A 26091-nucleotide genomic window follows, 5' to 3' on the forward strand; every position below is an offset into this window, starting at 1 on the left:
CACCACCCCCCCCCCCCCAGTGCCTGTGAATCTGTGATTGTATTTATTTTAAGCAACTATATGAAGGGCATAAATGCCAATTATATGAAGGACTTGATTAAACTTGCACTCGGGCTTTGTAAAATTTATAATTGCTGAGATTTTTTTATCACATTATCAGTCTTTATCCATATTCTCCCAGACCAATAGATAACAGTAATCTCTTAAGTGGATCAATTATAAATCTCTGATTATATCCATTACGCGGTTGTATAAAATCACACATTCATATCCTTCTTCAGTAAATGGGACAGCAAATAACAACCATCAAGATTTAATCACCAGGCCAAAAGAAAATAAAACAAAAACTACAAGACCTGATCCAATGAAATGTTCAACCTTTTTCACTCTCCAAGCAATTAGGTGGCCCTGGTTGTATACTTCACCAAATTCTACCTTTCACATATTTATCTGTAAGATTTATTTGCTTATTATCATTATCACATAAATTCAATACAGACAATAAATACATCATTATCTTCCAGTTATGTGTTAGTGACAACAAAGACAAAACTATTGAAACCCGCAATATACTTACAACAAACATACCAAGAAGTAAACTTCCATGCATAAATGAACTCTACGTTTGCAAAAGCTTAAGTGGCCTACGGTTGTATCTCACTTCCAGCCTCTTCATGGCGCAAAACAAGCTCTGTGTACACGTCTATATACAGATGGAAGCAGTTCAAAAGAGAAACTTTCAAGCAACTTGCTCGCCACTAGAAGCATCATTTTCAGCAGTACTTGGCAGGGATAAGAGTTCCATCAGCTCCATCCGATACTCCAGGCCTCGGAGATAGTGCCCCAACAGCATGCACCTAATGGGAGAAAAAAGACAGATTAGAAAGAACCAACAATTGCAAGTAAATTATATTTAAGATTAGAACAGGTTACCTGAATACAATTGAGAATACATAGTAAGGGTGGAAAACTTTAAAAAGAAGAAAAGAAAAGGCTAAACACCAGAAAGAAGAACTGAATTATCCAAAAATGAGTCATTGAGTCAAATTCAGACTACTCATACCCAAAAAGTGCAAGGAAATTCACAGAATGACCGTGATTCAGAACAAGTTCAGTTTTTGGATGGTTCAAATTTTCAATCCCAAACAACCAAGTGCAATAAGAAAACCCAGATAGAAAGAAGCTAACTTAAAACAAAGGGAAAAAAACTGAAATCAAATGAATGTGAAAGCAGAGAAAGAAAGAGCTGGACTAACCAGAAGAGGAGACGTGCCAAGTAGTCCCGAGTTAGTGAAATGAGGGGCTGAAATTGCAGTGAGGTGTTCTCAACAAGCTCAGCACAATCTTCACTCCCCACATTTACTATTCCAGTTGGGGAATTCTCTGACAGAGGAGGAGCTTTAGAATGCATCTTGGGAGATAGGGTGGCAAGGAGACCATGAACGATGGAGTGGATTATTTCTTTCAATTCAGGAGATGTAGGTTCTGATAATTCAGCTACCTGTGCATAGAACTATTTGTATCAGCCACAAGATGAACACATGAAAAAAAAATAAAGATAGAAAGCTAAATTCAAAGTTAGTTGCATGATGAGGGTAAATCCAATACCTGGAGTTCATTGGTAATGAGAAGGTTGCATGCAAGATGAGAAAGTATCAAAAGAGCAAACTGGTGTGTAAATAACACATCCAGACCCCAAATATGATATGGAGGAAAATTTTTAGTAATAACTATAATTAAGTTACTATCTTATAAGAGCAGGTTTAAACTATTAAAACATTAGCATAGAAGCAATGTTGAAAAACCTGATATCTTGCACTATGCAGTCCAAAAGTTAACCAAAGGCCACACTTCATCCCTATACATCCAAGGCCATGAATTAGATTGAAACTTAGCAATATGAGCATGTAAATTTTGTTTTCTTGGTAAGTTACACATGCACCCAGGAGATCTTGAACCAACAACCTCACCCTCCACCCCAATATTATGGGAGGAGGAAGTGCCACTTGAGCTATTGCTCACCGAACCTTATGTAATGGAGGAACTGCAGGAACAGGTTCCTATACTCAGAAAATGTCAAGTTATACCAAATCAGGAGCTGAATGTGTGATTGAGTTTAGTAGTATAATTTTATCACAGACTTTTTCTCTATTACAACACTGTGAGGATAGCAATGAGCTCACATAACCTAGAAGCAACTACAGCAGTTAACACACTCACTGACACTACCTGAAAAGTAAACAAACAATATGAAACTTCTTTCAAATTTGCACATCCCATTCTATTAGTGGAGAAAAGAACAGAACAAGGATTATTCTGTCATAAAAGAAACAGTCTTATTGCAAGTAAAACCCTCAAGAACTCAGAAAGAAATATTCATAGAAACGAAACATAGCATTACTCAGTTTAGAGAGAGTTGAGATTTTCACAGTTGCTCTAGCATATTTCCTGTGTAGTAGAGTAATTTTCTAATATCAATAAATTGATCTTTCACTAATCAAAAATAAATAAATAAAATAAAATGAGAGTTAAGTACCTTTTCCGGTTGTAGAGATCTCAAGTAGTCCAGCAAATCATTTTTTTCCTCCCCAACAAACTGTTGCATTTGAAGCGCAGCACTTTTCCTCTTGACTTCATGAAGTTCCTATGATGAAGTAAAATTGAATTATGAGTACACAACTACACATTCTGACCACAATGACAGTCATGATGCAGATAAGAAAAGAATCAAATTGCAAAAATCACCAAGGGAATGTCCAAACTTGGAAGAGGGAAAAGACTCTTTCAAATTAAAAATAAAACAAGGAATTTGAAAGTTGTCAAGTTAAGACATTGTGTTATCAATCAAAAAGATACAGAACTCCAATCAACAAACTAGAGGTCTTCGATCAAAAGACACTTGGATTCATATGATTAAATGACCAGTCTACAGAACAACTCTATTGTGCTACTGAAATACCATTTCCTGCATATCACCAGACGAACCAGCTCAGGTATGCAAAATGAAAAGAAATTTCCTAGAACTCGGATACTATATACTATGGATGTTATGAGGATGATATCCAGACTTTTGAGAAATAACTGTTTGGTCAGTTTGTAGTTTAGGATACAAAAATAAATGCTCGGTCAATTGGTAAAGAGATTCACATAAGATGAGTTGCTTTTTCAAAGTAATCTGCAACCTGATTACAAATCCCATAATCAAACAAATAACTCCCAATTATTGCAGAAAAGAATCTGCGTAATGTAAGTCACCCAATGTGCCTTCTTACGTTTGTGATAGGGGTAAAATTGTAATATTGAGCTATTAGTGTAATTACCCTCATATAAATAATATTCACATGTTAGGGTAAATTAATTAACCCTAAACACACTTCCTGAGAACATGGTATTAGCTATGATGCACCGACACCGACATGGACACGGACACGGTGATATGGCAATTTTCGAAAAATAAGGACACGACACGGCGTGAATACAGCAATTAAATAATTAATTAAATTTTATATTTAGGCATATTTTTTAATATTTTAAGACATAAAATACGTTTATGTTTAGAATTTAAATTATATAAGAACTACAGATAAGTAAACTAACCCCCAAAGTAGTACAATAATACACATAAAATGTTTAAAGTACAAACCAAAAGTTTAAATGGGCTACATTCAACATCAAACTAAAAACATAAAAGGAAACCAAACTTTAAAAAGTATAACCCAGCGAGTGTCAGTGTCAGTGTGAGTGGTGTTAAAAAAAAACAACGCATTATAACTTATATTAAAGTAACACAGTACACCCATTCACCAAAATATTTGAAAGAAAGAAAAAAAAAACAGAGAGAGAGAAGAGAAGAGGTCGGACAGTCCACGCCCAGAGAAAGAGAGAGATCGGAAGGGAAAGGGCACGGCGTCGACGTCTATGGAGCTCACCGATCGGCCCATCTAGCTCCAGCGAGGGACAGAAGGCAGCGGGCAGAGGTCAGAGGGAGGGTGGGTTGAGAACTTGAGATGCCGGCAGAGGTCTGTGATTTTTTTTTTTTCACTGCTAGCGTGTCGGACGTGTCGGTGCCGTGTCAGTGCCATGTCGGCACCGTGTCGGAGAAGAAAAAAAAAAAAAAAGACACTGCTCGAACACCGGAGTCCGGCAAGTCATACCCGTTCCGGTGTCCGACACGTGTCGGTGCAACCTAGGGTATTAGAGCAATTAAAAACCTATATCCGTTGCAAACGCTAGCATTCTGGCATTCCACCATCAACTCCGGTGGGAATATTCTCCGGAAACCACATCAACTTGACTCAACAATACCCTGTGACTACAATTACCTAGCCTCAACCCTTAAACCTGAGCCTTAGCTCTTGATGTTTTTTCTCTCTTAGAATATTTCTTGTATGCCAAGGGTTTCTTTTTTATTTATTAATCATCCCCCCAAAAAAAGGAAAAAACTACAGCCTTAGCCCTCAACCTGCACTGGTAACAAACCCAGTCAACATCCACAACAGCCAATCATGTTGTCAGACCAAGGCAACATTGTTCTCAGCTCAACTCTGCAATCAAGTCTGCGCCAAGTCTTCCCTGTGACTACTACTACACCAAGAAACATCCTTGAGCCCATCATGACCTCCGCCAACTGAGTAAAATCCATTGAGGCCTCCAGAATATTGCCAACTCCCAATTACCAACATTAATATGCTCTTCAACTGGCCTAATTAAACCCCTGCAATCAACCATCTCTCTGGTTAGAATCGATACACACCTTTCCGACTGCTGTTGGCCCAATCCATGCCGATATGTGTCAACTTATCTTTCCGTGTGAAACCCGCTATAATAACATGTTGATCTGTGCAATTATTGTGTTGAAGTGCCGATATGTGCAACTGTGTGTGCGACTATCTAGTTATCTGGTAGTACATTGGGTCAGATTCTTTACTTGTAATGACTTATGTGAGCATAAAACACCTTGGGTTAATTTATAATTTTTTGGCGACTATTGTGGTAAAGGAGTTGAAATCATTCATTTGCCTTCTGAGCTTATTGACGATCTATAGGCTAACAGTTGTGTGATCTATAGACTTGTGCAGGAACAGGCCCAAAGGTTGTATTATGGTGTCAATAATCTCATACACATTTATAACCTCCATCAAGCTTATTTCTCCCTTGCTCTTAATGACCTCTCTCCAGAAGATTGTTATGCCAAGTTTACGGGTATATATGAGGAGCTTAATCTTTACCAATGACTTTCTATTGATATCACAGTCATGCAAAAGCAAAGAGTGTGCATGCATGTAGCCTAGTTTCTATCTGAGTTGCCTCCAATATTTGAGCTAGTAAAGACACAAACTTTAGGAAGGAATTGCCCTTTCTTGGTGAGGTTTTTAGTCGACTTAGGTAGCCTCTCTATTTGTTTCGGGTCCAGTTACAAAATCCTATAATGAGAAATCCGCTTTTGGCACTGATATGGGGTACATTGAGACTGTGAGTAAGGGGAAGGGGTGGCAGAGGTTGCGGTCCCTGCAAATGCAATTACTGTCCTGGTGAGAATCATACGCTAGATTTTTGTTGGGATCTCATGGGAAACTCTCAACTCTTTAGGTTAGTCTTTAGGAGAATGAAAATACTCCACAGTTACTTACAACAACTTCCACAACTGGTAGCATCCATTCACCAACTTTCACAACCGTAGTAGTATCCACTCCTAAGAAAAGTATTATCTAGTGTCTCTACAATCTAACTTGATTGCATGACTTCTTCCACTGCTATTCTAGGTAAGACATACTCAAATTGTTTCTCGCCACTCAAGAATCCTAGGTCATTGACTAGGGTCATTTACTCAGGAGGCCACTGATTATTATATGACTGGTACTTCAGGTTTGCTTTCCAACCTTGGGCATCTTCAGATCTTCCTAGTGTGTTGGCAAATGGCTCAATTAATATTATTTCTAGTGTGGGCACTGCTAACCTTAGATTGTGTCTGTCAACTATGTTAACAGGTACATAAGCATGGTCAATAATGTAAGAATTATATCCACTTCTCCAAAATTACTGTAGATGACTATTGTCCAAAAAACTTTACATAAAACTTCCAAAACTTGGGATAGGATATATTAAGATACTGTGAACAAGCATCCACCTTTTAGTGTTCATATGCTCTTTCCAATCATGCCATGACTTACGGCTCATAATAATCCATGAACCATGCAAAACTTTGGATTGAAAAAGATGACAATGGTGGCATCAAATCAGCATTAGCCCAATAAATGAAATCCCTCCATAAAATTCCACGAAAACAAAGCTCTAAATCCCAAGTACTGACTAGTTGGGGAAGCTAAATTCCATTTTCTCCAATGAACTCTATCAAGGACTGTCTACTTCATTAATCAGGGATGTGCCTTCTATCAGACCTTTGTAGTCCATCTACTGCCAACCACACTATTTCCAAGATCAAAGGATAAAATATCAATTGAAATGTCAAGATAAAATATCAACAATGTCCAACTTTTGATACCATTATCTTAGTCATTTAATGAATCATGAAATTCAACTAATTCAAAAACATAGACTCTGATCTATTAATCTACCAAGAAAAATTATTTTGTGCTAGAACATACCTTCCTTATTAAAGATAAACGAGACTGCAAATGAAGAATATAATGTTGAGCTTCAGGGGACATTTCACCAAGATCTTGAATATCAAAATTCTCAGACAAGTCTTCAGTGAATTTTTCAAATTTGGAAGAAAATTCATGTTCTCCAGATAAATTAATTATACTTGCATTGTCAAGCAACAACCCTTGTAAATCAAGTCTACTATTTTCTGGTATTTGTTTTTCAGGATTTCCTTCCTGCATATCAAGGTTTCTTTCAAGGCAAAGCCTAAATTCAGCATTCCGCAATGTATACCTGCAATAGAAGATAAATACCATTTATAAATCTTTGAAATTTTGATAGACATAAGTCAGTGAATGAAAAAGAGGGAGATCCTATATATAGGCTTTAAGAGAACATAATTTTGAAGACAATGAAAACAAGGTTTCCTACAAACACCAAAACTGTACAAATAAGCGTACAAATTCAGGTTCTCTTCTCGTCTCTATCTCCTCAGCAATCACATAAAAGTACAGATTAAGTAATGCACATAATAATGAAAATGAACATACCCAGTCATCATTGAAGAAACCAATAACTTTGAGAGAGGTTCCCACAACGCCTCAATGAGAACCTGAAATTGATCAGATGGAAGTAAGCCCAACATGCCAGATATAGTCCGTTTCATGGCATCCACCGTCATTGGTGGCACATCTTTCTGAATGTGGCCCACGTCTAATGGCTCTATCTCTTGTATCAAATTTGAGAGAACCGATTTCTGAAATATTAAACACTCTAACATCAGATACAAGATCAAAACACAACCATTATTAAGTATATACATTGATTATAGCAAGCATACATCAAATACAAAGAAGTTAAAGATCCCAACCAAAAAAAAAAAAAAAGAACTTGCTAAGTTATCTACAAACACAAACTCGCCAAGAGCCTAGTAGCTCAAATGGCACCTAGGATGCATGGACACTTCATTTAGGGTGCCATACCAGCATCATTCCGGTGTTGTACCAGCCGTTTTATGCTATAATTTTTCAGAAATTGCTCATATCGCTATGTCATACTTGTACCCATGTCCATGCTTCCTAGACGGGCACTTCCTAGTGTTTTCAATGGAAACATATAGGATTCAAATCCCTCCTCCAACTATTGAATTATCAAAAAAAAAGTTATCTACAAATTCATTGCTACTTGTATACCCCTGCAACTACTAATAAGATACATTGAAGATAAAAATGTGCTTGTTTCCGATGAAGCAGCATTTAAACCCACTTCTTTAAACACCCCATTAAGAATGCCGGTTAACTATGTTTAATTCTATAAATAAAAATCTCAACATATAATTTTTTGGTCATTTTATGTGCTAAGTTTTTTCAATCTGAAAAGCTTTTGAAATTTTAAACAGGGATTACACCTACCATAAAGTTCATTTCAAACTCAGAGATTAATCAATTAATTATACTTTGAATTAAAACCCAAATCAGTTCATTCACTACCTACTTATTAGACTATGCTGAAACTAAAGCACACAAATTCATACCAGTCTTACTTAGTTGTGCAAAAAAAAAACTAAGTTCTCACTGTTCTCAAATAATCAACAAACGAAATTGATCGAGTTGAATTGAATTGAAAGAAAGCAAAACAAAGAGCAAATAGTAGATAGAAGCTGACCTTGGAGTTGGAGCTGAGGTCGTCAAAAGAGGCGGCGGAGGAAGAGGCGAGGACTAGGGTTTGGAATTTTCTATGGTTTGCGGAAGAGCGAAGAGGGAAAGAGAGGGAGAAGGAAGGGAAGCGAGGGCATGGAGGAGAAGGAAAGAGTCGCTGAGGAAGAGGGAGAGAATTGGAGAGGAACCAGGAGGTAGAGGTAGAGGTTGCCATTAACAACAACCACAACCACCGCTACTCTCTCTCTCTCCCTCTCTCTATGTCTATGTGTTTTTTTCTATGACTGCGTGTGTAATTGCAGCCACAAATTAAGGACAGTCACGGCATACAAAAAGTCCATCTACAAAACAAAATTACACAAATTATTAGTGATTGGTAAAATGTTTTAAAAAAAAAAAATGTGATGACATAGTGGGTTCAGACAAACAGTAAAAATTTGTTGCTTCAAAGAAGAATGTTGTGAAATTATATTTTTTTTTTTTATACAAGGTAGAATTTCTACTTTAGTCTAATTTAAGTGTATATGTGTATGAAACTCTCTCCTAGAGAATTGAACCTCAGCCCTTACCCCCACACTCCATAAGCACTTATACCTGTAGAGTGACCATCGCACCAAGGATGTGCAGTCAAGGGCAGAGGCATATATAAGGGTGAGGGCCATGGCCTCCCTAAAATTTTAAAATTTTTTAAAATATATATACAATTATTTTTATGTTTTCAAAATTTAGTTTACAAAAATAAGAGTTGGTCCCACCAAATATTTGAATTAGTCCAATAATGCTCTTAAAAAAATAATTGGTCTAATAGTTATAGAGATATAACTTTATTTTTCACCATTCTATTTTTTATTGTAAAATGTGTTTTTATATCTGTTAAATATTTGATAAAATTTGGTATCAAACATGTTTGAATCTATTTTTTTCAACTCTCACGTAAAAAGTCATTGACTCATTAAAAAAATTGTCACTAAAACTACACATGAAATGTGTCTTTAGTTGTCATATAATAGGTTAAAGTAAGGTAACTTTAAATATGTTTGAAGCCTAACTTATTCTTTCAAGTTTTGGATCATTCATATTTTTGAAAATTTCATTAGTTCAATTGAAAGATTTTTTTATTTACTTTAGCACAAAATTTGATAATTTGTATTTAAAATGAAACTTTTTAAGTATTTGACTATAAAAATGGAAAAAATGACTTTTATTTTATAAAAGATCGCCGTCAAAAATAATTTTGATTAAAAATACTAAGCTCTTTTTTTTTTTTGTTGGGTGTGTGTATATATATATAACTTATCAAATAATAAAGTGTGTGTATATATATGTGTGTGTATGGAAGTTGTCTTAATAAATATATTAGTGTCGCAACTTAGCCCCTCCAAACAAAAATTTCTAGCTCCGCCCCTATGTGCGGTGGTGTGAAATTCTATAGTTAAACAGTTGATTTGAAGAGTTTTATAGTTAAACAGTTGATTTGAAGAGTTTTTTTCAACCCGATCCAATATTGTCAGATTAGAAATTCTAAACTAATCACATACCCCCCTCAAAAAAAAAAAATACTAATCACATACTAACTTAGAAACAAGCCTAACTTAAAATACATGTTTTATACCTCATTAGAATTTGGACTTTTATAAACTATTTAACCTTTTTACATTTAATTATTATAATTCACATTATATGCATAAACTATATTACAAATTTAAATTAAACTAAAAAATTAGAATAAGAATGATAAGATATATTAACATATATGGTAAACCAAATTGGTCATATGGATTGGATAAACTATTCATTTGAACTCGATCCAACTCAAATCTCATAATAAAATTACAACCCAAGACGTCAAGTTGGGTCAATTTCATCAAGTTTGTAGGTTCGATACAAACCCAAGATCCTAGCACTAAATATTTCTTACACTCGATAAATGAATGAAATGTGTTAGAAGATATTTTAACACATGAGAGCGCACACATGCATCCAACATACCCATTGATATACCGAGAAGAGCTGCAATATGTATAAATTTTGTTGACGAAAAAAAAAACCATTCAAAACATTCTTGATATAAACAGAATTCATTTCCATGTTTGGAATACAATCCTTGGGGAACATAATTCCACGAACCAAAGTGATCATAGCCTTTGTATCAATATACACGTAAAACACAAGTAAAACAATGCATTTCACAGATGATAAAACTGTCTGATCACCAACAATTTATTCAACAAACTTTTAGCTTTTATATACAGTTTTTTTAAATATTTTTTTTTCTTACTTTTTCAAAGTACAAATATATTTTAACACTTTTTTAGAACACAAAAACAAAACTAAAAAAAAATAAAAAATAAAAAGACTGATACCAAACACCAATTCCTTATGCAGTTATACTACTCTAAAATCCAAATACCACTTTTTTCAAGCCTTCTTCCCTTTGTTATATTCACACCCCCACTCAAATATCTGTAAGTTCGTTTCACGTGGAGAACATTTAATCATGATATACCCTTTTGAAAGTGGTATATATAGACCTATTGTGTAGAATTGTAGATATGTGGGCACAAAATTATTGTTCTTTTGACAAATACTCTTTCTTAGAAAAATACTTCTGACTTGACTTGATAAAAGGGTCAGCTCAGAATGATGCGAAAGAGGGGTAATACTAATACCACAGGATGTTACATAATTCATATCTTTTTTCTTTTCTATTTTTGGTTAAATGGATATATATTAGAAACTAAGAGTTGGCCACATGGACAAAGTCTGTTTGGATAAGCTGTTTTAAAAAGTACATTTTCAAAAAGTAGCATTTTTTAGAGCGTTTTAAAAACTCATTTTTTAAAGCTATATTTGAGCGTTTGGTAAAACATGTTGCTCTAAAATTATTGTTTTGAGAAAATTACAACAACAAAAAAAAAAGAAGAAGACATTACAGGCTATGCTGTAATGATAATAATAAGAGTAATAATATTTATTTATTTAATAATTTAATAATAAGAAAATGTCCCATAAAAAATTTAATAAAGAAAGTAGTAGTAATAATAATAATAATAATATGGTTCTATATAATAGTGTAATTTATTTTTGTTATTATAATAATAAAAAATTACACAAGAAGGACACTTAATTTTTATCTTTCCCAATGTCTATCTCCTACTACCACAAGCTTCTCCTTCACTTGCTGAGTAGCTGGACAAAAATCCCCTACTGCCAATCACATGGTCCGCATCTAACCTTGGTAATTTCTAAAAAAAATCATTCAATTGCATCCAAGTTTCTCCAAATTCATCTTCTTTGCGTCACCCACAGCCTCATCCCATACCAAAGTAATTTTTGCTTGCACTCCAATTTTTGCATGCCCAAAATATTCAATTAATGAAAAAAAGCTAGAGAGAAGAAATTTCATCAAAGCCAAGCAGAATTAGATAGTGGCAAGGCCTAGAGGAGATAGATGATAGCAAGGTAGCAGGCAAGACTTTAGTGTTTGTGAGGTTATTTTAAGATTTTCAAGCTTCAACCGACTATGATAGTTGCGTCTTTTACCTGGTTTTTTAAAAAGTTATCCACCATTGTGTTTCGCAAACTTGAATTTTCAAAAGCGTAATTTTTCAGAAAAAGTAATGCCTAACGCATAGCTTACAGCTTTTTTTATTAAAAAAAACAAAAAACACGTGAGTTTTCATTTAGAAAACGCCCCACCACCAAACGGAGCCATAGTCTGTTACAAAAAAAACAGAGAGGTCGCGCATCAAAAGGTAAGACAACTCCATAGGCAGAGAGTCTAGGATACAAAATTCTTATTGAAGGAAACAGCTTTCCTGGCCAGAGCATCAGCACAGGCATTCGATTCCCTGTAGTAGTGCTGGATTTTCCAAAAGGGTAGCTGGTTCAACAGGTTCCTGCAGTCATCAATAATAGGTGCATAGTTAGCCATGGATGCCTCAATGTTTGACAGAAGGTGGATCACAGATTTAGCACCAAGCTCAATTTCAGTGGCTTGGACTTGTAATTGCAAGCATACGATTAGGCCATCCCTTACTGCTCACAACTCAGCTTCAATGATGTTAGCCCAGCCTATAAATCTAATGTAACCCTTCACCCATCTCCCTTGATGGTCTCTTATCAGACCACCACCTCCAGCAAGCCCAGGACATCCAAGAGCAGATCCATCAGAATTTAGTTTGAACCAGTTTTGTGTGGGGAATTCCCATCTCACTGGAATATCAGTTTTGGGCTGGCTGTCCCTTGGTTAGACACCAAGCAAGAACATAATTTATATCTAATCTCATGTAATGAAGGACGATATACAGGTACCCAAACATAAAAGAAAGAAAGAAACTAGTATCATTGTCACTTACATCGATCACACACTATTTCTTAGCATTCAACGTTCTTTTCAAATTCTCTTCTCTTTTCGAGTTTATAATGCAAAATGCCAAAATGTATTAATTATCAAGAATTTTATGGTTCAACTTCTCAAATTATTCTCCTCTTATATTGTAATTATTGAATTATATAACCAAAAAAAAGAAAGTGCTCATTGTTCACGTGTGAGGATCTTCTAAGGGGATTTGGGAATGTGTTTCACTCCCACCAAGAAAAATAAATGATGGATAAACTTGATAGAGTTACCATTAAATAGAAAATTTTTCAAATTGTAATCAACAAAGAAATTTTAAGAGAATGATAATTTTTTATAACAGTGGAGAGATAATGTTGAAGAGATAAAGTTGATTAGAACTTATGTGTGTTTTATTTTTTTTTTAAGTGTATTAAAAAAAAACAAAAATGTCATGCTTCACAGTTATGTAGCTAGGACTTGTGATTTCGCAGAATGAAAGGAATCTTGAGTCTAATACTACGTTTAGTACTCATGCATTTCATCAAAAGAAGAAGAAGAAGTGGTGTATAAAAAAAACAAATGCCGCTCTTCACCGTAAAAAATAAATAAATAAATAATTGAAGAAAAGAATAAAAGTTTATAACAAATTAACAACCATTAAACATATGTTTCTTTAAATAAATAAATAAATCATTGATAAAGTAGTATAGGAAAAGTTGATAAATACAGTTAAGTTAATGTGGGTACAAAAAAAATTTGATAAGGCAACATACATGGCAATTAAATATAATATTTGCGGGAGTTTCAAGTTTCAACATATGGTATCCACTTCTAATGATTATTTTTTATTATTAAACCAAGATATTAAAAGAAAAGAAGAAAAAAAACAATATCCACTTAGTGTAATGACATGGCAATTAAATAGGATATCCACACTACAGATTATAGGATTTAACTTATATTTTATAGTATAATATATGATATGATGTGTTGAAGTATTGGGGTCTTTGTGGAAAGGCTAAATAAATACAAATTGACTCGATTCACCTTCAAGTTCAAGAAATGTAGCTCCTCTCGTTACACGAGATCGTATGTAATTTTTTCCTTTTTCCATTGGATAAAACTTGGCCACTAGGTCTGGATTCACAACAAAAACAAAACAAAAAAAACCTTTGGGTTCAATAAATGTAAAAAATAAGGAAAATATTAATAATACTTTAAATTTGAATCATTCTGTACATGCACAAAGATGAAGAATTTTAAAGATGTGGAAAGGGAGACAAAAAGGGCACTATTTGTACTACCATGTGTGCAAAACACCTTAATTTTCTGCTACTCTTATGTGACTCAAAACATTTTACTAGGTGATGATGTGAAAAATCACCAAGTTAAGGACCTCGTCTTACTAGATAGACAATCTCATGGTTGGTCGTGTCTCCGATGCTAACCTGCAAGAAAGCTTGGAAAAGAAGTGTAATACACCGGTGTGGTGTTTGCCAAAACACTTCGATGCTTAAGTCAGAAAGGAAGAAATTGATCTCGAAAGAAAAATGACTTGGAGTGGTTTTTGGGTGAGTATTTGTGTCTACCTTTGGATTATGTTATTCCTCCTTTTATGGTTGTTTCCTATCTTAATGGGTAATGAATCTCAGTATTCATGGGCAATGGCTAGTGTGTCATCAATGGGAGCTCTGAAATACATAGCTCACATCTTACCGTTGCTTCATCCGTTACTTTTCATCATCAATGGGCGCAATAAATGTGTAACGCTCGTTCTGGTCGTCATTGACATGGAATGACGATCCCATGTTATTTTCGACTCATCAGCTGCCCCCCTGTTCGTATTCTCATTTTTTAGATGAGATAAGAACATAACCGTCTGTCGTTTCATATCTCGTGTTCAGCGTATTTATTGCGAATTAATGTCTTTCCTGCTGCGTGCCATGTGTACGGTTAGGATATCTTCTTCGTGTCAGCAAATCTCGGCATTCCTGTGCACGTTCTTCCATTTATTTTTCCTTTTTCCCTCCTTTTCTTTTCTTCCCATTTTTTGCTTCGTTTTTTCCTTCTTCATGACGTTTCAATTGCCCTGGAGCCTCCTTTTCCATCGAGCCTCCCTCGTTCCTTTCTCTTTTTCTAGTAAGTCTTTCCCACTCCTTTCTCTATTTTCATTTTTTAACGATAGACTATTCTGTGGTTAGGTCAGATTGTCCCTCAATTTCTTTTTTCTTTGCTCGCTTGAGTAGTTTGCTTGAGGTTGTGGGTAGGCAACGCCCTAAGGCTGGGCTTTTCGTGGGTAGAGATTGTTCTTTTAAGTTTGTCTTGCGTTTCCTTTTTTCCTTTGGTTCATCGTTTTGTGTGGTTTGCTCAACCTTTGATAATGTCTGGAGATGGTAAGGTTAGGTCTAGTGAACTTGAGACAGGCTTGTCCTCGTCTGAGGACTGTAAGGCTCTTAAGGTCACTTCTCCATCAACTCCCCATAAAGCTTGGGATGTTTACTGTGTTTTGAAAAAGAAAGATGAGGGTAGAATTAGGAGTAGGTTTCAATTCCCTTCGACGATCAAGGTTAGGATCCCTAATGACGATGATAAGGCTCGCTATTCTTATACTAACAAGGTGTGTTTCTATTAGGCTAACTTTATCAGTGGCCTTCGTTTTCCCATCCATCCCTTTCTTAGGGAACTTTTTAGTCATTTGTCATTTGCTCCTGCTCAACCAGTCCCCAACTCGTGCAGGATAGTTATTTATATAGTTATTTATTGTTTGGTGGTGTGGATGTCAGCTAATGACGGAGACACCATTAGGATGGATGAATTTTTGCACTTGTACCACCTGAGGTCTAGGGATCTCGGTTATTGGGAGTTCAAACCCTGGGATAGAAGCTTAAGGCTGATTATTGATTCCCCATCTTCTCTTCAAAATTGGAAAACGAAATTTTTCTTCATCTCTGGTGAGGGCTGGGAGATGGCTCCCAAGCTGCTTCGAAGTTGGGGGGCTCCTGTGTCCAGTGCATCCTTTATTCGTATTCTTGTTTGCGTGTCTCTATGCTTGTGTATTTGTTGCTTTCTGAATCTGTTGTATGCTATTTTTTGGTGTAGGTAAAGGTTGTCCTAAGCTGAAAAAGCGATATCACGCTCGTTTAAAGAAGGTTAAGAAGTATTTGGAGACCGTCAAGGATTTTAACGAGCTGATCTCCCCGTAATCTTTAATTTTCCATTTTCTTGGTCCAAAGCCCTCCAAAAAAGTTTGAAAGAACTTCGAGACTATAAAAAAGAGTAAGCACACTAGTGATATCTCATTCTTCTCTCTCTCTTTTTGTTTCTAGGAATCGTCCCATCCTTTCTTTTTCAAGAATGACGACTCAGTTTAGCAAGGCAAAACTCCCCGAAGCCCTGGAGAAGAAAGCCAAGGGTGGTCTGTCAAATGGCTTTCAGTTGAGGAAACGTCAAAGGGAGAATGAACCATCCAAGGACGATGTTGTGGTGACCTCTTTAGTGGCCAAGTTTCAAGGCCGCCGTACGGCTTCGCCTACTTCTTCCTTGGAGCTGATCGCCTCTCCTAGATGTGGCTCTAAGGCTAAAGCCATGAGCAAGGTCTCGATTGCCTCCTTTTATGAAGACATAGGGATTGCGACGTAAAAGGCCCATGGCGCAATCTTCGTGGAGGATTTAGAGCCTTTGATGGGAAAACCTCCTTCTGAGCTAATGTCGTCTCACGTTCATAAGCTCATACAGGTATGCGTTCTTGTCTCTTATGCATACATTTTTTTGTTGTCACTTATTTGTTGTTGCAGGTGTTGTAAGTGTCCTTGTACATCTCTGGAAAGTACTAGAACTGTGATAAGAAGTTGGTTGAGGCTCAATCTAGGATTGCTTTCATTTTTACCGAGAATGAGTCATTGATAATCCAAATTTCCGCTTTTGCTGATAAGGCCAAGAAAGACAAAGATCGTCTGAAAACTTTGGAGACAAATATCGACACTAAGAAGTCGTTTTCGAAATTGAAGGATAAGCATATTGATGAGGCCCTCATGAAGGTTGAGAAGGTGGGTTTAGAGGCGGGGGAGAAGTTTAAAGCTTCGGATGGATTTTCAGACAAGCTCTGCGAGTACTACGTGGATGGTTTTGAACTCTTTCGTAAGTGCCTAGCCAAGCATCATCCTGAGCTGGACTTCTCCCAACTTGATATGAAAGATGTGGAGAAGGAAATTTTGGAGGATTGTCCTTTTGAAGCTAAGGCGATGGACAAGGGTATGCTAGGTTTAGCTGGGAGCATCCTTACTAACGAGGTTGTGCTAGGTGTAACCGAGAGCGTCCCTACTAATCTTTCTCCTTCCAATCTTCCTTGAAAAAATTTTATTACCTTTTTTTTTGTAAGAGCAACCACATCAGCATGTGTAAAGTCTTGCAAAATAGAAAAAGTTACTCATTTTACACATTTTGACCCAAAAAAATACCCACATTAGTGGGTGTAAAATTGTGCATTTATGCACAATCACTACAGTAATCGTGCATATATGCACGGTTGCTGTAACTCATATATCTATTATTTTAATATTATCTTCATGTACTATAAAAAAACCTTTTTCACTCTTTTTTCTCTCTCCTCTCACTTAAGCAACACCAACGCCTCTCAATAGTCTCTCCCTGTTTCATTCTTGAGCTCTTCCTCTCATCTTCTCTCTTCGTTTGCTTCTCGACAACTCTTGCTCATTCTCACCACCATGGGAAATAATGTGATCAGTTTGGGGGTTTTGCAGCCCCATGAGGAGGATGGATCAACTTGGAGATATCTTTATTAACAGACTTTGGGGCAAATTTCTCTAAAAAGGTATGGGTTTTTGTCATTGAGATTTTAGGGTTTTTTTGTTTTTTGGTTTCAAGCAAGATTCTTGGGAGTTTCTCTAAACTAATTTTTTTAGGGTTTCTTGGGAGTTTCTTGTTTCAAATTTTTCTGGTTTGGGGGTTTTTTTTAGGGATTCTTCGGAACACGCCCAAAGTTATTTTTGGAGTTTATTAATATTTCAGATTTTGTGTGTATTTATATTTGATTATTTTAGAGTTCAGATAAGGATTAAATTTCATGTCTATTAGATAGGGATTAGTTTCCTCATGTGTAGGGAGTCTTTGAAGAATTTGGATTTTTTTAAAACTTGTATTAAATTTCTATTTCTCCCATGTTTTCGGACTGCTTGAACAGTGTATATATGTTGTATATGTTTTAGACTTATCAATAATACGTCTATCTTTTACCTCAAAAAAGATAGGGATTAGTTTCAAGCCAAATAAATCATATACACGGTTCACAAATGATCACAATCCTTATATTTAATATGACCGCCCAATATTTGTATGGAAGAGATTCTTCCATTTCTGAATTCATGTCTACTAGGTAGATGTTGCTTGTAATCCTATAGTTTTTCCTTGTTCTCCTTACCTTTTTGTAAATACTTGTTTCTAAGATAAATTTGCCATCTTTATATATATATTCCTCCAATTCTATGATATAGGATCTTAGGAACGTTAGTGCGTTAAAAGATTATTTGTTGATTATTTGCTAATTTGATGGAGTCTCTTATTACTTAATTGTAAACTACTTCAACCTAATGTTAAAGGTTTTACATTGACTTTGGATGTTTCTTTGGGATATACTTGAGAAACATATACTGTTTGTTGGCTATGAAAGAACTGCCTAGTATGTCTGTGCTTATGGAGCAATGGTTCACACACTGATAAGTATGTTCTGATTGGTTTAGAAGTACTAGTAACTTACCTACCTCTGTCAATTCTTTTCCCCTGCATTATCTAGTAAATAAATTTCAACTTCAATTTTGTTGCTTATTTGTGCTGCTTCTGAATTACTTTGGTGTTTATTAGGTGATGGACTCACAAAATCCCTTCTTCCTTGACATTTTACAAGACAAGGAACAAGGTTTTAAGTCTTTTAACAGTAGTATTTTGATGTCCACTCCGCATTCAACTGTGAATTCTTCCTTGACATTTTACAAGACTAGGAACAAGGTTTTGAATCTTTTAACAGTAGTATTTTGATGTTCACTCCGCATTCAACTGTGAATGTCCATCAATCTCCACCCCAAGTTGAAATGGGACAATCTACACCCCCCATTGCAAAAAAAAATCAACTACTAAGAGAAGTCAACAGAGAAACAACTTCACCGTAGATGAAGACATTAAGCTAGTGTCAGCGTAGCTCAATGTTAGCTTAGATGTTGTGACATCGACGGACCAAAAATACACAACATTTTGGGATAGAATTTGGTCCACCTTCCACAATGACAAAAAATTTAACCGCTTCAAGGATTCTTTAAATAGTCGGTGGTCAACAATTCAAAAGGAGACCAACAAGTTTAGTGGATACTTGGCCCAATTTGAGAACCGGAATGAAAGTGGTAAAATTGAGCATGACAAGGTATTTCTACTCAACATCTAATATGTATTGTACATCAATGCACTTTTAGTTTTATGATTCTCATTATTTTCAATTTTTTACTTTTGTAGATTAATGATGCAAAAACTATGTATAAAAGTAATAGCAAAAATGCATTTCAATTGGAACATTGTTGGAGAATTTTGAGGAATGAAGCTAAGGGTTGAATCTAAGAGATAATGTGAAGGTCCGCACAAGACAGCCAGCCACACAATCTTGTCATACTTTTTCAAACTCAATAAATCTAGATGAAGATAATGATGAGATAAACTTTGGCAAAACCTTGGAGAAACCCATAGCGAAGAAGGCCGAAAGGGAGAAATTAAAGAAAAGAAAGAATTGTGATGACGTGGTCCCAATACTTTCCTCTCAATTGGATGAAATCAAGGAAGAAAAGAGGAAAATGTATGAGGAGAAAAAGGAAAGTATGTGCATTGCATTAGAAGAACGAAAAGAGTTAATGTGCATTGCATCCGAAGAATGAAGAGAGTTGATTCATATCAAGGAAGAGAAGAATGAAGTAGAAAAGAGGAAAGTGGAAGATGAAATTATGATGAGAGATACAAGAACCATGGATCCTGAGCAAAAAGAATATATTGATCTACATCATTTGGAAATCTTGGAGAGGTTAAGGTCTAAATTTCCATCATAATTTGAATATTATTATTGACAATATTTAATCAAGTAATTTTTTGTATAATGCAAAGATACTAGCACATGGTTGACATAGATGATTTGATGTTAGACATCTCTTTTGTAGCATTTACTTGTGCAGGGAACATGATTATTCAATATCTAATCATGTTAGATATATTTTTGTAGTCTTCACTTATGCAAGGAAAATACAATGCTGTAAATTTTGTATTGTGCACGGAAAATAGCACTTGATTATTCAATTTAATTGGTGATTCTGTTATTGTCATTCTCTTTTGGGTGAAGTAATGTCTCTGTTTTGGGAGTGTAAGCAAAGAGCTATCTGAAAAGCTCCTTTCAAGGTTGCCATCTCAAAAATACAAACTAGTGTCATTAAAGGGAAAAGGAAAATCTATAGACAAGGATGAAGAGTCAGAGTTATATAAGCTTTATTTTTCTAGTCACATAGTGTTGTGCATATAACTAGAAAATGTGCACACTCCACCACTTCCAAATTATTCCACACACTTCCTTTTTTTTCCTTCAAAATTGATGTTATTTTGTAATAAAGCTTCTTACGTGTCCATGTTTAGGTGCCCAATACACTGGTGTTTCAACAAAATAATCATGGAAAGGCCTGTCATAACCTTGCAAAGGATTACGCCAGATAAACCTGCAAGGTTGAACAAAATGACGACATGATGTTGATGCTCTTTCATTGTTTAATTCTTCAATGGCAATAGCTAGAGTAAGTTCCAACTCATCATCATCATAAGATGAGTCAAATGGAGGCTCATCATTCGGAAAAATAAAATCAATGTCATAATGGAAATCCATTAAGAGAGAACAAAAACCAAATGGAAGAGATAATTTTGTAGAAGTGGATGAAAATTAGAGAGAAAATGGTCATATTTATATATCAAGAATGTGACTTGAGTTTGAATTTCAAAAATTTGACCTTTAGGTTTGAATTTACCATTGGGTTTAAAGTTAAAAAATATGACCTTTAGGTTTGAACTTACCGTTGGGTTTAAAGTTAAAAAAATATGACCTTTAGGTTTGAATTTACCGTTGGGTTTAAATTTCAAAAATTTGACTATTAGGTTTGAATTTACCATTGAGTTTAAAGTTAAAAAATTATAACCTTTAGGTTTGAATTTCTCAATTATGACCAGTGGATATAAATTTCAAAATTATAACCATTGGGTCAAAATTTTTATTAAAAAAAAAAAAACAGTTAGGTTTGAATTTACCGTCGGAGCCATTATTCCGATGGTTCAGTCACCGATTCTAGCAGTATGGTGGTTGGAGACATCAATTCGGTGGCGGTCATCGAAGCCACTATTACAACAGTCGGCCCATCGATGATGGCAGTATGATGGTCAGAGACACCAATTTGCCATCGGTCACCAAAGCCACTATTTTGGTAGTTTGGGCACCGGCTGCGTTCATCGAAGCCACTATTATTACAATCCACCCACTAGTGGGTCACTATTCAGCGGTATGGTGGGCGGCAAGACCAATCTGGCAGCGTTCGTCGGAGCCACTATTTTGGCAGTTCGGCCATTGGACCTCCACCACAAGCGGTTCCATTAGCCGAGCCACCGGTGTTGGTGGTTTACTTAAAATATAAGTTTAAATTAAAAAAGTATGACTATTAGAGAAAATAATAAAAAAAAAATTGATGAAGAATGAATATTTTATTGAAATATCTTGTAAAATAAATAAACTGATGTGAGTATTTTGTAAAAGTGATGGTGTAAAATAGAAAAAGTAGGTTTTTTGTGTAAAATAGACGGAATCTTTTAGACATGCTGATGCGGTTGCTCTAAGGAAAAACATTGTTACTTTTGGGGCTCGTTGTTTTGAGCACGTCTATTTATTTCCTTCTAACAATCTATTGAACAATTTTTTGGGCTCGTCTGTTTTGAGCATATAATTTACTTGGAACTCTTTCCTATGCCATTGCTATGAATTAACAACTTCTCTTAAGTCATGTATGAATGACGACGTTGCTGGAAACAACTTTTCTTTAGTCATGTATGACAGTTTTGTTTTGTATTGATAATTTTTGTTAAGTCGTGTATTAATGACGGTTTCATTATGTATTAATAACTTTTATTAAGTCATGTATGAATGACGATTTTGTTATGTATTAATAACTTTTATTAAGTCATGTATGAATGATGATTTTGTTATGTATTAATAACTTGTATTAAGTCATTCAAAGTCATGTATGAATAACAATTTTGTTATGTATTAATAAATTTTATTAAGTCATGTATGAGTAACAACTTAGTTATGTATTAATAACTTTTATTAAGTCATGTATGAATGATGATTTTGTTATGTATTAATAACTTTTATTAAGTCATATATGAATGACGATTTTGTTATGCATAAATAACTTTATTAAGCCATGTATGAGTGACGACTTAGTCAATAATTCGTAATGGAAGAATCTTCTACGTACAATACCTGAGTAGTACTTCTATGTATGTTTTATTGATAGCGAGACAAAATATTCTTTCGTCTATGTAAGGCAGATAACAATGAAAACAAAAAAATATCTAAATAAAAGTAAGCATTTTGGAATACTTGGGAATTATTTTTACCAGTAGTATCTCTTTAAGTGTTCTATGTTTCATGGACGAGATAGTTCATGGTCATCCAAGGCCTTCAGGTAGTATGATCATTCTCTGGAGTAGCGAATGAATTGGTAGGGTCCTTCCCATGCTGGGCCTAGCTTCCCTTGGGACGGGTCCTTTGTTGCCTACAGGACTTTCCTAAGGACGAGGTCATCTACATTGAATCTTCTCACCTTCACCTTCTTGTTGTAATATCTAGCCATTGCTCCCCTGTACTTTTCCATCCGCTTCGAAGCTTCGTCTCTCACCTCGGCAATCAAATCCAAATTATTGTTGAGTTCTTGGTGGTTCCTCTGCTCTTCGTACGCTTTGACCTGAATGTTCGTCAATCCTACTTCCACTGGTATAACGGCTTTAGTTCCAAATGTCAATCTAAATGGTGTTTCTCCTATTGGCACTCTTGTGGTCGTCCTATATGCCTATAGAATGTTAGGAAGCTCTTTTGGCCATGCACCTTTTGCCTCCTCAAGCCGAGTTTTGATAATTTTAAGAAGGCTTCTGTTCGTCACTTCTGTTTGACCATTAGCTTGAGGATGTCTTGGAGAAGAGTAGTGGTTTTTGTTGCCTAGGTCTTGGCAAAATTTTTGAAACTTGGGGTTTTCAAACTGCTTCCCATTGTCTGATATGATTACATTTGGAATCCCGAATCTACAAATTATATTCTTCCATACAAAGCCGGTGATCCTAGCTTCCTAGATCATCGTTGTTGGCTCAGTTTCTACCCATTTTTTGAAGTAATCGATTGCGACGATGAGGAACTAGTACTGCTTCCTTCCTATAGGAAGTGGTCTCATTATGTCAATCCCCCATTGAGCGAAAGGCCATGGAGTGGTTATCGGCGTCATTGGCTCACCTAGTCGTGTTTGGACATTCGCGAAGCGTTGGCACTAGTCGCATGCTTTGACGAGGTCATATGCATCCTTTTGTAATGTTAGCCAATAATAACTTGCTCTAAATGTTTTTCCTGCAAGAGACCTTGCACTCGTGTTGTTACCACAAATTCCTTCATGTATCTCTTGAAGTACATAGTTGGCCTCTTCCTTGTTAGCACAACGGAGATAAGGGAGGGAATGTCCTTGTCTGTATAGGGTATCTTCAATAACGATGAAGCGAGCAGCTCTGTTCTGTACCTTTCGTGCTTCATTCCTGTCTTCTGGGAGTTGTCCTTCTTTCAAATAAAGGACGATGGGAGTCATCCATTCGATTGTTCTTGTATCTTCATCACCTGTTAGCCCTCTGTGCTAGGTTGTCCCCTTGTTTCCATGCATAACTCAAGAGATATGTCATGTTCGTCTGAGAAGGCTAGCCGTGCTAAGAAATCAGCTTCAACATTCTTTGCATGAGGAATTTGCTGGAACTTAACACTGTCGAAATACTGTAAGAGGTCTTTGACGATCTTCAGATACTTCTTCATTCTTTCTTCCTTGGCTTCATAATCTCCTCTTACCAGGCCAATTACAAGCTGAGAATCGGCTTGGACAATAAGGGTCTTGGCTTCAAGCACTCTTGCAAGACTCAATCCTGTTAGAAGTGCTTCATACTCGGCGTCATTGTTGGTTGCTAGGAACTGCAATATGATCACGTACTTCAAGATTTCTCCTTCTGGTGATATAAGGACCACATCTACTCCTCTGGCTTTTTTAGTGGCAGACCCATCTGTCTGGACCATCCATGTCTTCTTTTGGGGCTCTTCTTCTTCTTGAGGATAAGTGAATTCTGCAATGAAATTGGTGAGGACCGATATTCTATGTCAAATTGGCCAAGCTCTATAGCCCATTGGTCGAGGCGTCTTGCTGCATCTATTTTGTTCATCATCCTTCTTATCGGTTGGTCAGTCATGACGACGATGGGATGTGCCTAAAAGTACTAACGCAATTTTCTGGAGGCGACCACTAGAGCGAAGGCAATCTTCTCTAGCCTTGGGTAATTCGCTTCAACTCCTTGAAATACTTAGCTGGTGTAGTACACTGGCCTTTGTACCTCCTCCTCTTCTTCGATCAGTGCCGAGCTTACTGCTGTATTTGATACTGCCAAATAAAGTTACAGCTTCTCTCTTGTTATTGATGGGCTTAACAATGGTGGTTGTGTTAGGTATACTTTTAGCTTCGTCAAGGCTTCTTCACATTTTTCAGTCCATTGAAAAGCCTTCTTCAAGACTTTGAAGAAGGGTAGGCATTTATCTGTCACTCGAGAGACAAATTTGTTCATCACTGCTACTTTTCCTGTTAAGCTCTGTACTTCTTTCACTGTCTCCGAGGACTTTATCTTCATTATTGCCTTTATCTTGTCTAGATTAGCTTCTATGCCCCATTGAGATACTATGAATCCCAAGAATTTTCTTGATGAAATAGCAAAAACACACTTTGTTGGGTTCAATTTCATCTTATATTTACATAGTGTGTCGAAGGTTTACCTCAGATTTTCCAAGTGGTCTGCTTCATCATTGCTCTTCAGCAACATATCATCTACATATACTTTTACATTTCTTCATATCTGATGAGAGAACATGTGGTTCACCAACCTCTAGTATATGGCCCCAGCATTCTTCAATCCGAAAGGCATCTCCTTATAACAATATAACCCTTGGCTAGTGATGAATGCAATATTCTCTTGATCTTCCTCATCCATTATGATCTAATTTTAGCTAGAGAAAGAGTCCATGAAGCTTAAGAGCTTATGTTCGACAGTTGAATCCACCAGTTGGTCGATCCTAGGTAAGGGGAAGCTATTCTTCAGGCAAGCCTTGTTGAGATCCGTGAAGTCGACACACATCCTCCACTTGCCATTATTCTTCTTCACCATCACTATATTGGCTAGCCATCTAGGGTAGAATACTTCCCTTATGAAGTCTGCCTCTAGGAGTTTCTCCACCTTTTCTACTGCTACCATATTGCGTTCAGGCACAAATATTCTTTGTCTCTGCTGCACTAGCTTGCACTTCGGATTAACATTGAGACGATGTTGGATGATTCCTTTGTCGATTCCTGGTATATACTCATGCTTCTAAACAAAAACGTCCTAATTTTCTCTTAGCAAGTTTGTTATCTTTGTCTTCTCTGATGTTGAAAGTGTTGAACCAATCTTCAAGACTTTGGATGGATCTCCAAGGGCGACCTCAACCTCTTGTGGCACTTCTGATGTTTCGGGGACTGGTTCAGGTTCGTCTATCATCCATGTGTGGTTCTCCCTTGATGCTAAGGCAGCTTAATAGCATTCTCTTGCGAGGACTTAGTCTCCACTAATTTCTCCTTTGTTGTGGGCTGTAGGGAACTTCACCTTTAGATAATAAGTCGATGTTGCCGCTCTCAACTTGTTGAGTGTTGGTCGTCCAAGGATGATGTTGTACATCAATGGGTAATCTACCACGAGGAAATAAATCTCATTAGAGACTTGTGATGGATAAGTGTTTGCAATTATGGTTAGCTTAACGACGCCTTTGGGAACAACCCTGTCCCTGGTGAAACTTACTAATGGGGAAGTGAATGGCCGAAGTCTTTCTTTATTCAACTTCATTTGTTAAAAGGTTGGTAGATAGATGATGTTTGCTGAGCTTCCATTGTCTACCAATACCCGATACATGCTGAATTCTTCCATCCTGAGCATTATAACTAGTGGATCGCCATCTAACGCCATGAACGTCCTTCTCGGAAAAGACAATGTTCGGCTCGGAGTATCTAGGCGTTTTTTAAGGTGGGAACCACATGTGTACGCTGTTCACTTCTCTTGCATACGCCTTTTTCAGTGATTTGAAGGATCCTC

At 36.2% G+C, this 26091-nt stretch overlaps 1 protein-coding gene across 1 annotated transcript; it reads right to left on the bottom strand.

Annotated features, from left to right (window-relative positions):
• Window positions 1–445: 445 nt before the first annotated feature.
• Window positions 446–8582, bottom strand: LOC142643051 (uncharacterized). Its single transcript, XM_075817583.1, has 6 exons — window positions 8269–8582; window positions 7155–7360; window positions 6606–6897; window positions 2537–2644; window positions 1257–1501; window positions 446–857 (listed from the first exon to the last, which is right to left on the bottom strand). Exons 1-6 carry the CDS (start codon window positions 8473–8475, stop codon window positions 740–742), a joined length of 1176 nt encoding a protein of 391 aa, XP_075673698.1. The 5' UTR covers window positions 8476–8582; the 3' UTR covers window positions 446–739.
• Window positions 8583–26091: the final 17509 nt, after the last annotated feature.

Source organism: Castanea sativa, chromosome 7 (assembly GCF_040712315.1).
Source record: "Castanea sativa cultivar Marrone di Chiusa Pesio chromosome 7, ASM4071231v1".
Taxonomy (NCBI): Eukaryota; Viridiplantae; Streptophyta; class Magnoliopsida; order Fagales; family Fagaceae; genus Castanea; species Castanea sativa.

What these genes read in the sequence shown, in the direction of transcription:
- LOC142643051 (XM_075817583.1), bottom strand. Translation starts at nt 8,475, where the DNA reads ATGGCAACCTCTACCTCTACCTCCTGGTTCCTCTCCAATTCTCTCCCT. An exon ending in ACCTCAGCTCCAACTCCAAG is followed by an intron (nt 7,361 to 8,268) that starts GTCAGCTTCTAT and finishes TTAATATTTCAG; the next exon opens with AAATCGGTTCTCTCAAATTT. An exon ending in GTTTATCTTTAATAAGGAAG is followed by an intron (nt 2,645 to 6,605) that starts GTATGTTCTAGC and finishes ACTTCATCATAG; the next exon opens with GAACTTCATGAAGTCAAGAG.